At 27.6% G+C, this 22,597-nt stretch overlaps 1 protein-coding gene across 2 annotated transcripts in view; it reads left to right on the top strand.

Annotated features, from left to right (window-relative positions):
• Window positions 1-22,597, top strand: part of LOC107437666 (endonuclease/exonuclease/phosphatase family domain-containing protein 1) — a gene marked incomplete at its 3' end in the record, with an annotated part of 50,676 nt that overhangs the window by 9,527 nt on the left and 18,552 nt on the right. The window contains 4 exon segments of one of the 2 annotated variants that reach the window (XM_043054281.2): window positions 12,535-12,853; window positions 15,870-16,857; window positions 18,987-19,038; window positions 21,778-21,897. In XM_043054281.2, the coding sequence (XP_042910215.2) occupies window positions 15,926-16,857; window positions 18,987-19,038; window positions 21,778-21,897 (1,104 nt within the window). 2 annotated transcript variants of the gene reach the window in all.

Below are 22,597 nucleotides of genomic sequence, written 5' to 3'. Positions count from 1 at the left end.
ACGATTATGTTGTGTTAAACCTTTTTAAAAAACAAGCATAATCTGTCTAACATATGCAAATTTAGTCTATAGTTATTTACCGTTTGGCTATACGGGTAAGGCATATAAAATTAGCGTGTCATCCAACGTGTTAATAAATCATTTATATGTAGTTATGTTGAGAATAATTTAAAGCAATAATAATAATGCATTAAAACATAAACTTAGCTACCACTAGAATAACTTTTCAAAAACAAAACAAAAAAGAATCGATAGTTAGCAACATTGCATATCACAATCTATAAAGCTATAAAATTTCTTAAAGATTGATTAAACATTGACTTTTATTTTTATTAATAAACAATTGCTTTTGTATGAGGAAAAATAAACTAATTAGCAGTAAATGCACTAGTAATAATAATTCAAAATAAATTTTGGCAAAGTAGTGAAAACAATTTAGGATAATTTATTATAAATGTTCTTTGGAACAATAATACATATTCGTCAAAAGAAATTTGTATAATGCCCATTCAAACACTCATAAAAGAAAACATAAATCTTTATTTCCTTGTTAATTTCGCGTGAGGAGTTTCATCAACAGTGGCTAAAAGTTATTTTCAGAAATCTTTTTAGTAAATACTTACCTTTTAGTCTTTTCTCATTGAAATCGATTACTTTTCATCTATATATTCATGGGATTCGAAAACCTCAGAGATCGATATGTTTTTATTCCACTTTTAGAGACATTAAAGCTCTAAACTATTATTCTTAACTATCAATTCAATGGATTTCGGAACCTAAATGGCCTTTTATAAGTACCATTTTTGCTGAGTTGATTCGGTGCATTTCTAGCAATGAGGGTAGCCGAAATGCTATTGATCTGAAATTTAACGTCGAAATAGATTTTAAGGTTGGTTAATGGTATGTGAATGAATTCTATTACGACGTATTTATAAAGTTATAGGTTTAAACAGTCTCTTGATTCTTTATAAAATAGATAGTCAAGTAGGGACGCCCATTTCAACTTGTTGACCGAGCAAGATTTTTTCGATTTCAGCCCTTTTGTTTTTGTCCTTTTAATCCGTTGATGATCAATATTAAGTTAATGATCTGAAACTGATACTTGAATTATTTCATTCTTGACCTTTATCGTGGAGAAGTTAGATATTCTTTTTCATAATTATAAATTAATATAAGTATTAATAACTGAAGCTATTTAACTGAAATATTTGTAGCTTAATTTATTGAACTTGTTTGTCGTCACTCGAAAATATCGCATTAGTTTAAACATGAATGCCTCGCAAGTAGCCCGAAATGGATTTTTTTTCCTGAAACAATTTCAAGTAGAAAATAGTAATACAAATGTTTCATCATTAGCATTTATTTTACAAAGAAACATTTCCGTCTATCGTGATTTGAATGCAAAATCAAGGTGTTCTCTAAGGATCGCCGAGCGTTCTCGCCATACCACGAAACGCGTGGTATGGCGGAACGTGAAGGCAAAGGGCTTGAATTCCGCCATAACCTTGAATGTGTCTTTAAGATGTATATATATATATAATNTTAATCACTTGTGTTCCTACAGTATATATATATATATATATGTCTATTTAGCAACAGTCAAAATCTTTTATAAATCACATGTATTTAAAACTGAATAATAATTTTTATATTTCTCTTTTTATTGCCACAAATTTTTTTTCTCCATCTGAAGCGTAAAAGCTGACAGCTGTGCAATAAAGATAGAGAATGATCAGATGTGGTGGGTGTACCAGATAGTTCAATTTTCGAACATTAATTAGTCTTGTAATGAACTATAATATCTTAACATCAATTTTCGTTGCGTTTTGGGAAAAGTGGAAGAAATGCCAAGTTAAAAATAAATATACTTCAAAAGTTTCTCCAAGCAGCAAAGAAACACTGATAATCGTTTCTTTTTTTTTTATCAATTCATGCTGTTGTCTTTAATCATACAAAAGCTAAATTTTCGTTTAAAAAAATCAAGTTTAAAGGTACAATTAACATTAAGAATAATTTTAGCTTCTTGAAATTTTAAAATGTGGCCCGGAAATGTTTAGCAATATGAGATTTAATAAATATATATTTTTTCTTCAAGTGTTAATTGGAAATCTTGATGTTTCTCATTTTGAAAAGGCTACTATATTTTTCTCAGCACTCCATTTATGGATTATTTTTAACAGAAGTATTAAGTATTAAATAAGTATTAACGTTCCTGTTCTTTTTAACTAGTGTAGAATAGTATTTCTGGAAAAAATATTCATTCAGTCTTAATATTTTTCATTAATTTAATTCTTCTCACATCAATGTAGTAAAAATATTTAACTCATGTTTAGTTTTTAAAAATTTCCTTTTCGTTTTCAATGAAAAAAACAAACAGGAATTACGAAACACCGACTAAAAAAATACCTACGTACCAAGCATTATGCAATACGCCTTAAAACATATTACCTTAATTTTTTTAACGGTTGGCGAACCTAAACAATTTCTATGAAAGCAGCATTAACTTAAGTAGCTACTATATAAACTGTAAACACTTCGGTTTGACCTAATTTTCAGTTCTCAAACCATTTGCTTAATTGTTACCGACGAAGCTCTTAACAGAAAACGCTTATGACGGTGTACTTAGCTAACAGCTCAAGGGACACAGTTGGAAATATCGACCTGCTTCTGCAGCTAAGCACAGGTTCCATAGGTTTAATTTGTCTTAGTACAGTGTCGTAAAGAGATTTCCTAGATTGATATTTGTGAAAAGACTTCAATCCTTTACCGTTCTTTCATCGTGTTCAGTTAAGAAAGAATGAAATGGCATAGACGTTACCTTTAAATTTAATAGTTTGTCATAGTTACTGGTCTATTGCTTAAGTAAATATTTTTCATTAATTTAATTTATGTTTGCGCAATCTTTTCTAGTGAGTGGCACGCTTTTGTAAGCTTTATAATTTTTTTCATGTTACATTTCAGCATTATTTAAACTTTAATTCTTCCCTTTCAACATTAATAAGATGATAAAAATTAGATCACTAGTACCGAAAATGATTTTCATATTTCAGTTTTTAATTGTACCGAAATGAGAGCCTAATTTGAGTTTTTAATTTGCACCGAAAAGATTTTCCAATTTTTGTTTTCTTTTTATTTATACCGAAATCATTGCTTGGTTTGGAATATTTTTAAAATTTGTATCGAAATAACTACCAGGCTTTTTAATTTGTACTATAATGACAGTATGATTTAAAAATGACAATTATCCACTGCAATTAATTTTAAAGCATAGACAAAATGGATAATACTTTTAATTAACAACATATAAGAACAAGTAATTGCACGCCCGGGAATAATATTAACTGATATGTCTTTGACATTTGATAAGTTTTGAACATGTATACTACTGTGGTCAAAAAGTACTCGGAACACAAGGCATTAACAGAGATGATAACTTGCTCCGGACAACGGATAAATATTTTCGAGTGGTAGTTTTTAAATGTGTGATTCTTCGTTTAATAAATTCGATTTATTAGGTTTTTATCCACCACTATTTCTAAATAATTCGAAGGTTTGAATCGTTCACCACTTAACATTACATAAGTCCTGCCTGTTATATCTTTTATAAAGCAAGCAAAGTTAGTCAAATATTTACAAAATTTACTTCGTAGTTATTTACCGTTTTTTTTAAAATTATTTTGACGTGACCGGAGCAGCTGGCATCTCTGGTCAAGTGACGTTAAACCAATTACAAAATATCTGTAAATTTTAGTTTCTAGGTATTTACCGTTTTTTAATTTGTTTTGGCTTGTCCGGAGCAGTTGGCATCTCTGCATTAAACAATAAGGTTCAATTTATTAGCCAAAATTTATTTTTTCGTGCTCAAAAAAATTCATTAAATTCAACGCACAACGACTAACCAATACACATAATCAGGGCTAAACGTTTATATACATCAAGACAAACAAAAGAGTAAATAAAAACTGATAACAAGGAAATTTCATTTCTAGCATTTTTCGGAAAGGACAAAATATCCGTGACAACTAAAATTTTTTAATGGATGCAATACGTATATAGAGTTGCTACTTTCCTGAAAAAATGTTAATAGCACTGATAAGCTGATTGGCAAGAAGAGATTTACTGCAACCAAAAGCCATCTCTGATTGAAATGTTTCAACTACCAATAATTTCTCTATTCCGTTTCACTCACAGGCCTGATGCACACCTACCAATGTTTTCCCATCAACAAAACACGCCAAAAGTGATTTTAATGGATTCTCTTCAGAGCTCGTAGTAAAATAGCAAAGGAATATAAAAAATTAAACTTGTTAGCATTAGAATTCAGATAGCTCTCGCTGTAAGCTTCTGATTTTCTTTGGCATTTAGCCAAGTTGAACTTCTGATGATGTCAATGCAGGCTAATAATTTGATTATCTAGGGGAGAAATAAAAGTAGGAAGGAAAGAACCGGCGGGACTTTGAGTGACTTTTTATTTTTGAACAAAGGTAAACAAATAAACTAAGACTACTAGGTAGTTCAAAAGAAAAGTTTTTTTTCTTTTTTCTCAAAGAGAGCCTGCCTTAATTTTTTAGGCCTGTTTATACATAGGTTGTGAATTTTCAGCAAAATTTCAAAGAAAAAACGAGCTTTTGGCATATTTGGCTGGGCTTCGGAAATGTATGGCATTTCTTTACCTTATTTGCAGCTAATGTATTTATTAATAATAATTCACAATTAGATCATATTTTGAAACTTAAAAACAGGTAAATGTGTGCTGTTTTGTTTCTTCAAATAAAACTTGGAAAAAAGATCTGATATCTTTAACGTTTTATACGAAAATCTTTTTTTTTTTATATGAAGCTAAAATAAAAAAAAATCCATCTATTATGAGCTTCATATAGTACATTATAAGAATTTATTATATTTGTTTCTTTAAGATTAACATAGCGACCTTATTTTAACGATAGTGCTTAACTCATATTCCAAAATTCCATTAAATGTATTTTCAGCTGCGAATAAAGCTTTTATATTATTTTTTATCACTTATTTGAGGGCAAAAAAAATGTCAAAATATAGTTTGTCAATTTAAAATATTGTCTTTTTTGTGAAGCTATTTAATCTTGAGTACAGAAAAATCGAAAAATAAAAATTTGCAGATAGTAAATTTATCTTTCGCTTGATTTATTTATCAGCTGACACAGCGAAGAAAAATAAAAAGTGAACAAAGTTGCTACTTTTATTGAATACGTTGTTCCAAAAATCCATTAGAATGCAAATTTTATTGTTTTAGTATGATAAGAAGCTTACAAATTTCTATGCAATATTTGGATGGTATTTAGCATTATCAATTGTAATTTGTTTAGAAACTACAAAACCTAATGCTAGCATTTGAATAAGTATTATTTGCTTCAGTGGCACCGAGAATATAAATAATATTATGAAAAACAGTATTAATTTTCATTTAAATGTAAGCGAAACTATATAAGGAACAAGCGAATGAAAATATGGGTAATTGATAATGTATTTTCCAGGGCATAAACAGAGAAAACGAAAATAACCATAAAAAAACAGCATTATTCCGCCTTTTTTAGTAATGAAAAGGTTTTAACTGTTGGAAATAAATAAATACAACCAATAATGTTTAATCACTTATTAAACTACGTATCTTGTGTAATGAAAGTGAATTAAAGATTAATTTAGAATAATCATATAATTTATATAAATAGCTTTTAGCTACGAATTGAACAATTGTATACTATCACATACAAAGTAAGAATTATTTACTATATGCAAAACTTCCCCTATGCAACACCCCTTACAAAAAACTAAGATGTTTTTGAGGTTGACAGATGTAAAATAACACACATGTGGTAGAAAATAAAGTTATGTTTGGCACCAAAAATGACCGCATTAATAAACCTCAAAAGCAACTTTCCTAATCTAGTTGCTCTAAAGTAGATTTGCATCAACCTCAAAAGTAAATAAAAACTTCATACACCTTGGGAGGTAGATCTTTTAAGGTTGTTAAGGAATCATTAGCATTTAGTGGGGAGAAAAATGACTTTAAATCAAATTTATAAAACGAGGAATCGTACATTAAAGCATAAAAAAAACTACCGCTGGAAAAAATTTTCCTAAAAAGCATAGAAAGTTGGCAATCAGACATTTTCTTTTTTCTTTCTTTTTTTTTTTTTTTTTTTTTTTTTTTTTTTTTTTTTTTTTTTTTTTTTTTGGTTTCACATTTATTTTGACATAACTAATCCATCTTGTGTGAATTTCTTCTGAAACTATGTAGTGATAAGTAAAATAAGGCAAATAATTATTAACTCATCATTTTAATGTATCTATTACAAAATAGTATGGATATAATTTATTTTTGTTCCTACTCGCCACTAATTCTCACAAATATATCTCTTAGTCTCCTACACGGCCGAATGGAATAGCCCGCCAAACTCAGTGTGTAACGAGTGTAGGTAACGGGTTCGAATCCCACTGCTACCCTGGATGTATCTTCGTGCTGTCCTTCTCTATATTGTGCTATTTGTTCTTTTTTACAAAGGCTTTTAAACCTAAATTGAGAACACAAGCCCGCAAATATATGTTGTACAAATAAATAAATATATATCTTACTCATTTCATCTACTCAGCTCATCAATTATTACGTTTAATTGGTTATTACTATTTTAAGAACATGAATATCCATCGAAGAAAGGGAATGCATGTACTTAAAATCCGTTAAATCCGTGTCTTTTTCAATCCAAAGAATTGCCATTCCATTCGAAATCTCCCCTTTTATATCATGGCTTTCTGGAATGTTTTCCATTATTTCCATCGCCTGAGAAGAATTTCGGATATGTTTGAACGTCGGTCCAAACCATCTGGGCAGTTTTGCAGCACTTCTTCCATTCCAACATATTTTAGAGGTGGTTGTTTAAAAGGTTGAGATTCTTTATTATATTTTATTCGCGGAATATCTTCGTTTCAAACTAAATGTAGTTTTAAACGCAAAAATTCATTTTTATTTGTAAATTTAAATTTTGTTTAACTAAATTCAACAGACTATAGGAGCTTATAAGATAATATGAACGATTATTTTTGAATATTTTTTTGCTGAAAGGTAACAAAAAAAGGAGGAATTTTTTCAATAACAAAAGTAAACTTCCATGAAATTTTAATTAAAAAGAAAATTAAACTATAAATTGTGGTTTTCCAAAATATTGACAGACATTTTTTCTTCAATCAAGATAAATGAGTTTTTAGCGAAGCTTTTTTGGAAAAAAATAAAAAATATAAAATTTTATTTCTATGTTTCTTTTAAAGGAATTAACTACCACTTTATTATTAGAAAAATATTTATTAATTTTTAACATTTTTTTCCAACCAATTAATTTCGTAGATAGTAAGCTATCCAACAATGCACAAAGTGATAAAAACTCTTTATCACATTAATTATATAAGTATTAAATTGTAACTGCCATAGATAAGAGCTTGCAGTGTCTTAGCATGTATCATTCATTAATACTGTTATAATATAATTATAGTTACGAATGAATAATTAAGTTGAGAAACTGAAATCTATAAAAATAATTTTTTTTTATTTTTTAAAAACTTTTTAGTGCCCTCTTCAGTTAAAATAAAAGAAACTTTATTTTGTTAAACTGTTGAATTAGCATAACGCTAATATTAAGTTTGAAAACTGTTACATAATACAAGAACCGAAACACCAGTAGACATTTTTTTTTCTTCTCAGGCAAACGGAAATCTGAGAATTTCCTTTCCGATTCATATTTGCCAAGATAAATTGGCTGCCTGTTTCTTTGCCTTCTCGTGATATGAAAATTAGTTTTCTTATTAGTCACCCGTCTGTCACTCTTTTTTTTTACATTATTTCTTTCACAAAGAAAGGAGTAATCGGCTGTCTCAATTTATCATAATTATTCACGTAATGACCTTAACTTGCTTCTCATGTACGAAATAGAGATCAGTCGAAATTAATTTTTAAAGCTAATAATAATCTTAGTAATAATATTTTAGCTGCCTATATGTACGGCCATTGAGAAAAAAGTTTCTCAGTGGTAGCAACATTATTACGTTTTGACGCATTGAATATTCAATTTAAAGTTTTAAAAAACTTCTTAATCTACCACGACAAATCAATAGTTAAAAAATATTTTGATATGATCTATATGTTAGCTCTTAAGTAGTTTAATTGTTAGAAAATATTTTCAACTTAAATTGTTACTTTGCAACCACTTTGTGAAATCTTTTAGACCGACCGTACAAGTTGGCAGGTATATAACTTTAAAACATTTATTTGGTTTTTCTTGTATTCAGGGGTGAAAGCGAGACGGAAAAGAGGAAAGGCTGGTAGTAAAACCATTTCAGTTATAGCTAGATTTGGGGAGGAGTTTACTTATTATTTTTTTTTAATTTTTCAACAATATCTACTTTATCTTGGAAAAGAAGCAGTTTTATATATATGCCAGAATTATAAAAGAACTCTTGATAGTTACAGATATTTCATTTTTTTCGAAAAAAATGCTGGAATGAAATGTTTTATGTACCAGGTTTTTCTCTTTTCCGTCTTGCTATATAAGGGCTTTCACCCATGCTTGTATTCACTCTTTTTAAAGTGATCAAATAAATGAAAATAATATTCCAAAAAAATCATTTCATGATAAAAGTTTAGCAGAGATGCCAACTGCTCCGGATACGCCAAAATAATTAAAAAAACGGTAATTAACTACCAAGTAAATTTGACAATTATTTAACTATATTTGCTTGCTATTTAAAAGGTATAGCACGACATAATTACATACCCTCCAACTTATGAGGATTTTGAAAATAATTCTTTCTAGTGGTAGCGAACCAAAGTAAAAATTTTTAAAGCAAATGGATCTCTCATAAACCTTTTATCAGAACTTAAGAAGCTAGCCATATGGCCTGCACTTTTATAAGTAATAGTGGACAAGTTACGCTAAAATTAATTAATAAACTACGGAAATTCCGTAGCAGTTGGAGGGTATGTAATTACGATAAAGTTGTGAAAAATATAATCCTATGAATTATTTAGAAATAGTGGTGGATAAAAATCTACTAAATTGAATTCATTAAACTAAGAATCCCAATTAATTAACTACCACTTTAAAATACATATGTGCTGTCCGGAGTAAGTTGGCATCTCTGGTTTAGTGAATAAGAATCGTTGTAAATTGTAATCGTAATTGATTCGAATTAGATAAATTTTTTGGCATTGATACCTATAGTAAACGCAGTATCCTGTCAAAATGTAAAAAGTGTTGAAAATTTTATGTTTGAAGGTAACAGTATATTTAAGTTTATTATTGGCTTTACATTTAAATATTATCACTTAAGCGATTCAAGTGTCATGGTAATTTACTTTAATTTATAACTAGCTTTGGTAGTTATAAATTAACCCTTTTTTAAGGCTCACCCATTTTTGAGTTTGCGGATTTCAATGCACAAATCCATAAACTTGTAATTTTGATTTCAACTCAAAAGAAAAGGGAACTTTTGGATCAAGCATTGGGTTGAGCTTAACATATTGCATGCTGGCAACTTTTAAAAAAAAGAATGTATTAAAGCTGTTATAGACTAAAATTTTAATAACTTATATTTATATCTATTCATTATTTATTTAAAACTTTGGTTATTAAACAAAATGTCTGTGAAAAGGATAAATTTTTTTTTGAAAAACTAATAATAACTGGAATTTGTATTTTTACCGTCAAATTTTCAATTTCTGGAAACAAACCGAATTCGACAATTAAGAAATGTGTTTCTCTAATGACGATTCTTTTTCGTTTTTATTTTAACCTAAACCACAATATAGATAAATTATTCATTTTTAGCATAGGCATACACAAAAAAGAAATTTTTAACTAGGTTAATATACTGGTCTATAGATGCCTCTCCATACATGTGAATTCTACAGTTACCTGATTTTAAGACTATCGTTGATGAAACGATGAAAATAGTTATTTAATTCCTTACATTAAATGTTTTCCTAAACGATTAGGAGTTCTTTGGTTAATATGTTTATAATTGCTAATGAACTAATCTTTTTTACATCAGGGTTCCGCCAAAAGAAGGTTGAACATTTAGGATTTTGCACTCGGAAAAAAATTTAAAACGGCTACCAATACGGTTTATGGACTTCTCTTAATTCGTACACTTGGATAACAATCCCTAGCGAATAATTAATCTAAGAAATAAAATACCGTCCCTTCTCAAAATGACTTGAATTAATTAATGAAAAAATATTAAATGCTGACAACTTCTATTGTCTGAGCACTCTCATAAACTATGGCATTTCAAGGTTATTACCCTCTTGCCATTTGATAGCTACAGGAGTACTAATTAATATTCACACCGTGTCAAGATGCTTCATGGAGATATTTTTTGAAGAATAAATTACTATCCTTGAAGGAAGAATCACTTTCAGTGAAACTATATTACTTATCAGTCAATTATTCGAAAGTGACCTACTTATGACAGATTTCCAATACTCAATAGGCCATTTGAAGCAAATAGAGCATTCTCAGGAATCTTACTCCTTCGTTGCATCCAGTTAAATTAGATTTATGATTTATTTTTCAGTTTTCTTCCTTGATTTTCTTTTCATCGGGATGAAAATGAATTTGTTTGGCAAAGTGTTCTATATTTTTTAATTTTCCAAATTTTAGATTTTATTAGTTTCTATAGATTGGTGGAGAAATTCAACCCTATAGAAAATTGGATAAGAGTTATGCATTAGAATACTATGCGAGAGAAATTGAATCAGAAAATGTTGATGAATTAAAAATTTAATTTCTATTTTAGTATAAGGGATAATTTAATCCTAAAAGAAATTATTTAATTTTATGACGAACAATTAGATTAGTTGCATTATTTTAAAACAAATTAACTGTGCAATTATCTGCGTAATAGGGGCCCAATTTTTCAAAGGCGCGAAATTATATTACACAGTCACAATAGTTTTCTTGGTTTAACATATAAGAAAAAAAAAATTTTAATGTGCTAAATATCTGCAAAAAAGTTAATTATTTTTATCTCTTTTTTGTATCTAAGAAATTAAGGAACTTCCAAGAAATTTAAACCGATGATAATTCGCTAAAATTTCCGTTATTTTTCTGAAATATTGATGGGGACTTTTAGAGACTTCTGTTTATTGAGGGAGACATATACCCACCATTCTCCCTCCCCTGCTTATGTGTACCACTGAAACTTTCATTTAATTACACATTTTTAAATAAAAATTGAATTTTTAATTAAAATGTATTCGTAGTTAAAAAGACTTAAAAAAATTTTTTTTTTCAATTTTTAATAATTATTTGTGCTTTAATATTTTCAAAATAACCGGTCAAGAATTGCTACGGTTTTCGGAAGAATTTTTATTCAAACTTAATTTTGATTTAAACTGTTTTTTTTTCTTCAATTTTTAACTGAGTTTATATTGAAATTAATTTGAGTTTAATTTTAAATTTCTTTCGAAAAATTGGAGAAAAAAAAGTATTTTCTTTGATAATTTATTTTCTAAATAATAAATTTTTCTAAATATTTTATTTTTATTGCCACATTCGTCTCGATGCGTAATCATAGCTGCTAATTTGTACTGCCATTAAGAAATTATTTTCCAAGTGGTAGCAATATTAGCGTTTTAGTGTATTTAAATCTTAAGATTAAAGTTCAAAAAAATTTTAAACTACCACGAAGAATTAATAATTTAAAAAAATAGGTATATAAAATACTTTTCTTGGTGACTAAAGCTGATTGATGTCCTTAAAGTTTTATCTTCGGAAAATTCCTCCAAACTTGATTGATGTTTTTTTACCACCACTTGGTAAATTTTTTTTCGACTATCGTACAAGTTGACAGTTATAAGTATTAGATCTTTAAATATGATGCAATTGCATTTGTTACAAAAAATAATAGAGAGAAAATGAGATAACCTATTGCAAGCAGTTTAGATATTTGTTAAAGGAAATCACAATACTTGACATTTTCTGAGCAGTTACACTAAATTTAGTAATTTTATTAAATTTGTCTCATACTTACTTTTTGGTCCATTTATTTCTGTTTTCTTCTAATTTATTGAACAATGAAAAATTTAAGTCATTTTAAAGCTACTTGGAAAATCAAATTTTATAAACAAATGACTAAAACATATCTAAATTTTTCAATCTTAAATTTGAAAATTTAACGTTAATAAGTAAGTATAATTATCGTTTACAATCGAATCTTCTGTATCATTTATATTTGAGATAATTTATATTTACCAAAAAAATAAGCAAAAATGAAAAGAGCTTTGCTACCCTCATTTAAATTAAGACCACAAAAATAATTTTAAAAAATAATTATTTCATTTTCACCAGCTTCCGAAAATGATGCGTTAATAACATAACCCATTTTTCCTCATACTTATCAAATCATCGCTTTTCCTTCGTAGTTTAATTTTCAGCTGCAAAATAGAATTCTACCGCTGCACAAGAGAATTCTACAAACTAATTATCACTTCCAACAGATGGCGCTGTTAAAACTAAGAGGTCATGGGAAGGGTTGGACTTGATTTAGTTTTCTTGTTTTAACTTTTTCATCCTAAAGAGAGGAGCGAGGCAGATAGTGATATATGACAACTAAAGAAACTGAGGTGGTAATGCTATGTGCAAGTGTCAGAATCTAGAAAAAGCGCTTCCATTGTTGCTTTTCGGATGTATTTAATTATATTTATTTTTCTACCGTTTGTGCCTTGCTTTCGCCTTTAATGATTACTAGCCAGTGCTTTTGTTAGAAATTTGTGAAATGGATCTAGTCAATGCTTCCTTTCTAGGTTACGGTGCTCTAGTACAATCAGGTAAAAAACACTGATTTATTATTGCTATCCTCAAGTGTGATTGTTTACTAATAAAACTATTTGCTGTGTGTATTTAGTTTCATTACAAACTTCTTTGTGTTGTAGTGTAGTTTACAGCCAAGACACATCTTATGTTTGAATCGCGTTAGTTTTTAAGTATAAACGTTAATTTGTGGATCATACCTAGGTAGAAAATTGGATCTATTATTTTCGGCAAATGTCAACTTTTATGTATATCTGAATCTGTATCATTTGATTTGTATATTGTTCTTATTATTTAATATCGTTTTTCTTTGACGATTGTCTTAACAAGTTGGCAATTAGAAATCGTGGAAAAGTTCATTTAATAAATTGCTTTTTCTTTTACCTGTGCGTATTTATTAGCACCCTTTTTAAAACTAAAAATAATTAAAAAATGGAATAAGATTAACTTTTTATTTATTAATATAGGTCAGTTTATGTTGCTTAAGGTTTATAAGTTTTCCTTATATTTATGTTTATTGGTGTTTTCTGTTGCTTCGCTAGTCTGTATTTACTGAAATTCAATTGTTTTCTTTTTTAAATGTAGTTTTTTTCAATCGAAATTGATTTGTCTGAAAATAATTTATTATTATAAAATTTATTTTGAGCATGATTTTTAGATTCGAAACTTTTTAAATTTTTTACATTAATTTTGCTGTTATGCTTTATCTTTACTTCTTAGTAGTAGTTCCCTCCCCCTTGTTTAATTTTTTTAAATTAACATAACCTATTTCTTATAATATCATTTGGGATTATTCCATATGTACTCTTCTAATTGCTCTATTTTTCTGTGATACGTAAAATTATTTTGTATCAATTTAATGTAAGAACATTTCTTACTATTGATAAATATTAGTAGCGATTTTAATATAATTTCGTATTTTACATTAACATAATTTTCTTTGAATTTTTTGTATTTAATTTTAAATATTTTTCTAATTCTATTATTTATTTTATTTGTGATTTTGGAAGATTGTTAACAGTTTTATTGTTAGTATTGTACCTAGAGCTATGTACTGCTCTACCTATTATTTTGGTTTGAAGTTTTTTAACAAAATCCTAAACTACTATTTTCAAAACGTACTTCTAGAATATCACAAAGAAAGATTATTGTAATTTTTTTTCTCCTCAATTGTAAATTATTTGATCCTTTAAGTAAACAAATCTTTTTTATGCTTACAATGTCAAGCTGATAAATTGGAGTTAAGTTGTATTGATAAAAGGAAAGTAGTTAATTTACTGGATTTCAAGTTACAAATCTAAGATTAAAAAGAGCAAGAGGGGAAGATTTTAAACTGAATGTGCAACTTCATTGTGTGTTTTCATTATTTCGGTTGATTCTGTCTAAGAGTCCAAAGCTTTTAAATTTCGAGGTTGTATTTTACTTTAATTAATGATGCACTTCTAATATTTCCAAAAAAAAAAATTTATTTAAATGGTTAAAAAAATAAAAAAATTCATTTGGTCACTTTTGACTGCATGACTTAAACAGATCAAAGTCTGGTTAATGTGAAAAGTTAACCTTTTAAATTTTCACAATATCATTATTTTACATATTTTCTGTTCCAATTAAACTCTGTTAATTAAAGTTTTGTTCCATAAAATTTTGATTTTATGCACAATTTTACACAAAAGTTCAAGTTTATTTTACATGCTCTCTTTAGAAACGTTGTGCAGTGTTTCCTTTATCATTGAACCTTAAAGATAAAATTTCAATTAGTTTTACCTGCTTAGTGAGTTTTAGGGTTCATACCATCAATGAAAATTTAGTGGTCTATTAGGACCACTTAGGTATTCATAAGTGGTCCAAAAACTCTTTATGGTAGTCAAACTGGAGAAAAAATTGACAATTTACAATTCCATAATTCATGTTATGATACACATCAAAAGTTATTAATTGCCATATATAACACTATTAGGTTAATTGAAGGTTAATATTTATTAAAATTAAGTGTAAAAAGGCTAAAATAATAATAATGCTAATAAATAGATTCCACATAGAGATTAGAATGCTGAAACCAAATAAATGAGGAAAACAGTTATACTAAGAACTGACAAAATAGTTTATTAAAAAATTAATTGTCTAAAAATTGTAAAACTTTAAATAAAGTCAATTCTAAAAGAGCAAAATATTTTATTTTATTGATGAACAATTATAATGTAAGTACATGAATCCAAAGCACAGCACATGTAAATTTGAAATTTTACCATTTAAATTAAAAAAATTCTCTGTTATTGTTTTAAATTTCACGCATTTGAAATTCCATGCCACATGTTAAAGTAATGCAATATTTTTTTTTTTATGCGATGGAAAGAAAATTTATTTTTCGTTTCTATTTTGTAAATTCCAAATGTATTTCAAAGTGGCAAATTTGACACCTAGGCATGATTCCAAACATTTAGCAACTGTTGTCACCCTACTGGCGTGAACCTTAGTGATTTTTCATTATTTGGTAAACAAGGGCAATAAATTTTCAATTAGAATTCCACTATCAGTGAAATATTTAAATCTACCGAGTAAATTTCATCTTCTGAAATGTTGAATTTTAAATTAAAATATATACGCTTGGATTATCCTGCTTTAATCCAGAAGCACAAGGCAATGTTTTAAAATCAAGCAACAGCATTTTCTTCTATTTAGAACAAAAAATGCTTATTCACTTGCCTTCACTTATGAAACCATTGTTTCAGGAAACCTTGAATCCTTATTTTTTGATTCTTTATTATCATTGTATTTAATATGTTTCGATTTTTATGCTTCTATATTCATTTATGGTTCTAGTCAACAAAAAGTTCTTCAATTTACATTTGATAGCATTTAAAAACATTTTCGTGAAAGTAGAATAGTGCAACAAGCAAAAATTTTAGTTCAGCTAATGTTTCTAGAAATACAATTTCCTGCCCTGTAGTAGACTTATTGAAATTATATAGACATTTAATTTTACATCTGATTCATATGTTAGTTACTAATATAATTTTTTCCTCTCTAATTTAGGGTGTACAATGCATCCACTGTTTTCTACCACATAACTTGGTTTGTGGGACGTGATCATGGGACAGTGTGTTAGTGTGCCTGAGAAAAAATTAACCCTCATGCGTGAAGGATCTACTAAGAGGTTTTACCGTTCGAAGAATGGTAACCTAAGTGCAACATTCCATGTTTTGGATTCTGATTTAAGGTGGGATCTTCTAAACATTAATAGTGCCACAGAAGAACAGCTAATGACTCTACCGGGTATTAATCGGGTTACCGCTGAAAATATAATTGAATATCGCCAAAGGATAGGCGGTTTCAAAAAAGTGGAGGACTTAGCTTTAGTGTCGGGTGTAGGCGCTACTAAATTAGAACAATTTAGAACTGAGATCTGTGTCAACAGAAGACGAGGTAATGGAAGCTATAATTCATCGTTAACTCAATCTTTGGAGTCCTTATCAGTTATTGACAATTCAGTTCGTGCCACCCCATCAAAAATCGTGAATGTAAATACAGCCAATGTCTTTCAATTGATGAGCGTGTGCCGTATGACTCAGGAGATGGCTGCAAACATAGTTCACTATCGGGAACGTAAAGGACCTTTTAAATCTGTAGATGATCTTTCAAAAGTAAAAGGTCTTCCTCCTGATAGGTTATCTGTTGTAAAAATCTATCTCACTGTAGATTCTTCTGTAAATAGCTCATCTTCTAATCATAACAAAATTCCTCAGAATTGTGTCTATGGTAGACGTCTTATAGGACATCGTAGAACAAATTCAGCCCCTAGTGGGTTGGAGAAGTCACGTTCCTGTGATCCTAGTACAAAGGACTTTTATGAACTAGTCTCTTCTCTCGTCACAAGGCCACCCTGCAGTGATGCCTTGAATTCTAGTTATTTAGATAGACCTGTTTTAAGGTTGGGTTCTTGGAATTTACAGGATTTTGCTGTTCAAAAAGCCAGAAATCCTGGTGTTCAAGAGGTTATTTGTCGGTCTATCTTAGAAAATGGGTAAGATTGTTTTTCGCTTGTTCCTTTATTTTTTATTTTGCTTGCTATTTTTCACTCTTTTGATGTTGAAGTTTTTATTTCATTTTGAAAAATAACTGTATCTGTGCATGTGCCTAAATGATTTACCAGTTATGCAACAATCAGGCAAAATAAAAAAATCTTGAAAAAGAGAAAGCTCGAAATGATTGTTATTGCTTGTTTTCTAGAGTTTTATATCTTTTATTAGTTGTCATGTTTTATACACAAAAAAAACTGTGTAAAGTTTGTAAAATTAAATTGTAGTGCAATTTTTTTTATTAAATTAAGAATGTGTTGTTTTTAATGTAATAATGATATTCATCAAGAATATTAATATGTGTAATTCTTTTCTCGTTTCTCTTTTATTTTTAGAGAAATTACTTATTTGCTCTATTCTAGGATTTCGTCATGATTTGAAATGGTTGCATTTACTTGTGAAAGTATTCTAGAAACTAAATTATTTTTGATTGTGATTGGGGGATATTTCTGTATCATGATCTGCCTTGTCAACTGTAATGGCCAAGGCACCAACTTTATTTTAAGTGAAAATTTAAAAAAAAGAAAGAAAACAAAAACATGCATAAGGTTTGCTTGGGGGTGGTGATTGCACAAGACAATCATAATCAACGACAATTTCTTTCCTCACAAAATAATAGGAATTACGCATAGATAGGCCACTTTCTTTTTATCTTCTTATATTTTAGTTTTTTTAACAAATTTCTTGCAATACTTTTCTTTTACTTCTTATTTGTAATCAGAAATAATATAAAAAATGAAGTTCTTTTTCACTAAAGAAGAGAAAATCATATTACTAGATTAAATTTTTGTTAATTTCTTTTAGAACTAGTAATTAAAAAGAGTAATCAGCTTTTTTTTTTTTACTTTCACTAAATAATATCTGTATTTTAAGCTTTTAAGTTTCTTACATTACAAATTCCTGTAGTTGAATTCAAAAAGAAAAATTTAAGTATTCTAAATATTTAACAATCAATTTTTTCCATTATATAGTCACATATCCTTATAGTCCATGAAAATAATTATTTGTTCAATTTAAGATTCAGCTGTTATGTTTTTAAATTATCCTATTAATGAATATTTGTTCTTTTTTTAATTTGAAATATGAATAGTGAAACTATAATCCTTCATTTTCAAAATTATTAAATAATGAAGTAAAAGTATTTTTAAACTATTTTTTACCTACTTATAGAATAATATATATTCAAATAGAGTTTTATTATTAAGAAAATAATTTTTATACATAATGTGAATGCTTCATTGTTCTATTGATTTATCATTAAATGAATTACAAAGCTTAATTTGAAATATTTATCTCAACCAAATAACAGCTGCTAAACTAATATATGTGAATGTTACTAGTACTTTATTCTAATTAAATCTATAAAATATTCCAATTACCAATAAAATATAGGAGTGTTCCAAGTATTGTTTGTTTCTCAATATAAGATGATAAACATATTTAGCATGCATTTGTACTTATTGTTATACTATTACACATTGATCCCACAGGTCACTTACCTGTTAGTGTTTTTAAACGTGTCCAAACATTTTATTGCAAATCATTCCAATACGCATCGCATAACTGTCAAATCATGCTCTGTAATATGGTTCTTTGTTTCAGCTTTATCTTTAAGAGTTAATTAAAATCTTTTCCTCTTTAGCTTTATATTTTAATAAAATTTAACTATAATTTTTAGAGGAAAATTTTTAATTTTCTTTTATAGCAATTTCTTTTTTTTTTATGTTTAGTATATTTAAGTATGGTGATCCCAGAGTTAATCTATCTGTTGGTGTTTTGAAAAGTATCTAAATATATTATTGCAAAATGTTAGAGCACTCAGTGTGTAATTGTCAAATCATATTGCGTAATTTTGATTTTTGTTTCAACTTTATCTTCAAGAGTAAGTAAAAAGCTTATTCTCTTAACTTACAGTTAAATTATATTTGAATATAATTTATGTAAGAAAAATTTTCATTTTCTTTATAGCGATTTATATATATGCTATTTATGTGCACATAGTTTTTGTATGCATTTTAAGTAAAATTAACGTTAATAAATATTTCTAATTACTGTTATGAAATCTTTTTATCAGGATCAATCTGTTGGCTGTTCAAGAAGTTGCATCTCGAGAAGCTTTATCTTTGGTAAAAAATTTTAATTTTTATAATTGCATTCTTTTAAAAAAAATTTAAATTTTAATTAACTGTGCTGCTCTTATAGAATTTAATTGTGTAAATTCAATTCTAAATTACTTTTTAGCCTCATATCAAAAGCTTGAAGCAATATAATAAGCTACACTTTTTCTAAGGAGATATTTTTTATAGATAACAATTTCTAAGTTATTGTTTCCATGTCAGTTCCAGAATTTCTATTAGTAGATAAATAACAGCACAATACTCTGAAACATTTTATGGATTATATGGAAGTATTTGTGTTTTTCACAATACATACTCTAACATAAACAATTAAAAAATCTGATTTATCTTAAATTACTTCTAACTTTTCATATAATGCCCTTTATGTTTTAGTAGTGAAATTTCTGTTGTGTCTTATAACCAGTTAATGATGTAGCACGATGTTAGTTTAACAAAACTAACTTTTAAATTGCAGTACAGAACCCGTTATCCGGAAATCAGAAAACCGGAAAACCAAAAAACCAGAACGAAATTCGATAAATTTTCCCGCCATTTTTTAAACAAAATTTTTTTTTCCTCATAAGATTTTAGAATTTTTCTTTCTTTTTTGAAAGATGTTCACCTTACCATCATTTTGGAAATAATCATTAGTGTATTACTTCATCGTTTTTTCTTCTTTTTAAGATTATTTCCCAAAAAAAATTTTTTTTTAGTTGGGTTTAACAATAAAAAAACGGCTTTTTGTAGCGATTCAGAAAACTGGAAAAAACAGTTATCCGGAATAGTGATGGTCCCGATCGTTCCGGATAATCGGTTCCCTACTGTATTTGAAAAAATTGTCTTAAAAGAACTACTCTATTTAGAATTGATTATTGTAGGCTTTTGGTAAGTTATGTAGTCTATGTTATAAACAACTCTAATGTTACAAAAAATTGGTGGTATTCTATAAACATTCTTAGATTTTTTAACGTTCTTAACTTTCAATCTCTATTCTCCAATTTTTTTTTTTCAATTTGCATGTTATTTTGAAGTATTGCTCTCTTAATACCATTAGTGTTAATTGTTTTACTTCATTAAATCTGAATTACTAAATCTCCTTGCTTAAATAGTTAAAAAGAATTTTTTTTTTATTAATCCATTTAATGTATGGATCAATCCAAACTGCAAGCACTGGATAATGAATACAATGTATTTTTTATGAATTTAATTATGTTGCAGTTGTATTTTTTATTTTGAAACATGTTCTAAAAATATTTGTTTGTAAATTATAAATGTATGTAAAAGATTACCTTTATTATTCTGTCTACAGAATTCTTTTGATTTCTCTGCACGAGGAGTCAATTTTTGTCTATACATATATGCATGTGTGGATATATGTTACTGTGAATTATCGAAACTGGTGGTTGTTGACTTCTACCGATGAATGTTGATAGTCACATTGTCGCTTTGGTAAATGTCGGAAATATATACTAAGTCTAAATAAGTGTCACTGCCCGGTATACCCTACATTGAAGTTCTTTTAAAGTTAAGTGCCACTGTTCAGTATGCATTTAACCAGTACTCCAAATACTGATGTTTTTTTTAATCTATCCTAAGGAGATATTAAAATATTGTAATATAATATAATAATATCAATGTGATATATAGTAATAATCAATAAAGATAATAATATCAATGAAAAATTTAATATCAAATCGGATATAACAAATATTTCGGATATTGTTGTGATTGTTGACATTCACTGAAGACATGGTCTTGATTTCAGTCATTCACAGTAACATATATATGGTTGGCGAATTTTACTGTTATATAATTCATGTTATGGCATATAATACAGATCAGAAATTATTAATTATAGCACCTTATTATAGATCCATTACCTCATAATGATTTAAAGATTAGTATTTATTAAAATTAAGTGAAAAAGCTAAAATAATATTAGTAAAAATTCAGCATACAGATTAAAATAATGAGACCAACCAAATAAATAAGTAGGAAAAAAGAGAAAATAACAAAATATATTAATTAATTATATAAAATTTCTAAAAATTTAATTTTCAGGAGCAAAAACTATTGTTTTATTGATGAACAATATATACTGTTAGTACATAAGCGCAAAGCACAACACGTATAAATTTGAAATTTTGGCATTTAAATTGAAAAATTTCTTGTACCAAACACCTTTAAATTCCATTTGAAAAATTTTGAAACGAAAAAAATAAATTTTAATAAATTTAGGGAAACAAATTTAGTCATGTCACAAAATAGGAATTAATTTTAAATTATTGGCAAATAAAGTTCTACTCTCATTACTTCATTCTCCTTAAAAATACACAAATTGGAAATATATGGTACTGCATATTTCAAGTGCCAATTTTCAAGACTTGAAAATGGGTGCTTATTTTTGAGAGCTTGAAAAATGCTGACTATCTATTTCCAATTTGTATGTTTTTGAATTGAATGAAGCTATCTTGACGCTTCAGTTTCTTCGGATTATTTATTAAACACCTTCTTTACTCATTATTTCATCTATTTATGTATTCATCTTTTATTCATTAATTATTACATCATCTTTCATTTTATTCTTTTACTCATGCATATGATTTTAGTGACATTTATAGAAATTTGGTGACATCTGTCACCATATTAGCCTGACTCCTTTATATATATTGCATCATTTGTGAAAACTTTATTTAGTATCCTTAAGTTGTTTATTTTTTTCTTTCAAAAATGTTATTCTATCTTTAGATTGCATCTGAGTTGAATGAGCCGAAATTATATTCTGTACAAAGTTGGAGAGGTGATCGTGGAAAATGGCATAGTTTAGTTCCTCCTCAAAGCAATAATGTTGAAAATCTTCATAAAAAAGTATACAACTTTTAATATTTTAATTTTATAATAAAATTTTGAAAACTTTTTAACATTGCAAAATGTTGAAAAAAGTTTTATTTGTATTATATTGTTACCTTTGTTTTGAAATTTAATATCTAAATTTTTTTATTCTGTTTGCAACTCTGTACTGTACTCAGTGTGGATTTGATTGGCTTGTTTTCTTTTATCATTGACTTGAATTCTGTATTACTCTTTATGTAAAATATTCTAGTTATTTAATAACTTCTTTTAATTAAATTTAACATAAATATTTGAATATTTTTCTTTAATATTTATCTTGTTTGAATCTTCATAAGGAAAAAGTTAAGAAAGAAAATTTGAATTTTTATTCAAAATTTGATACTAGCCAAAATTAAAAATGTTTTTCAAGTGCAGCTTTGCTTCTGTTTCTTTCTCTCTTTTTTCTATTCTATATTTTATTTAATAGTTAAAAGTAGGGTATCTGAGACCTGCAGGAAAATTACTGAAATCTTAAACTCTTTGGTAATTCTCTTAGCTGTCAGTAATGCCGACTTTTGCATTTTGAAATTGAACTAATAATTTTAAAAATTTCTGAACCTTACTTTCAAACAAACTAAGTATCCATATTTTCTCACCTAACCCTAAAATCTTCCATTTTTTTTCCAAGACTGAATATTTTTTAAACTAATTTCTTTTAGTCACATTTAGTCAGGCT

Source organism: Parasteatoda tepidariorum, chromosome 6 (genome assembly GCF_043381705.1).
Source record: "Parasteatoda tepidariorum isolate YZ-2023 chromosome 6, CAS_Ptep_4.0, whole genome shotgun sequence".
NCBI lineage: Eukaryota > Metazoa > Arthropoda > Arachnida > Araneae > Theridiidae > Parasteatoda > Parasteatoda tepidariorum.
The sequence above is the reverse complement of the archived record's forward strand: the minus strand, read 5'-3'. Positions and strand labels throughout refer to the sequence as shown.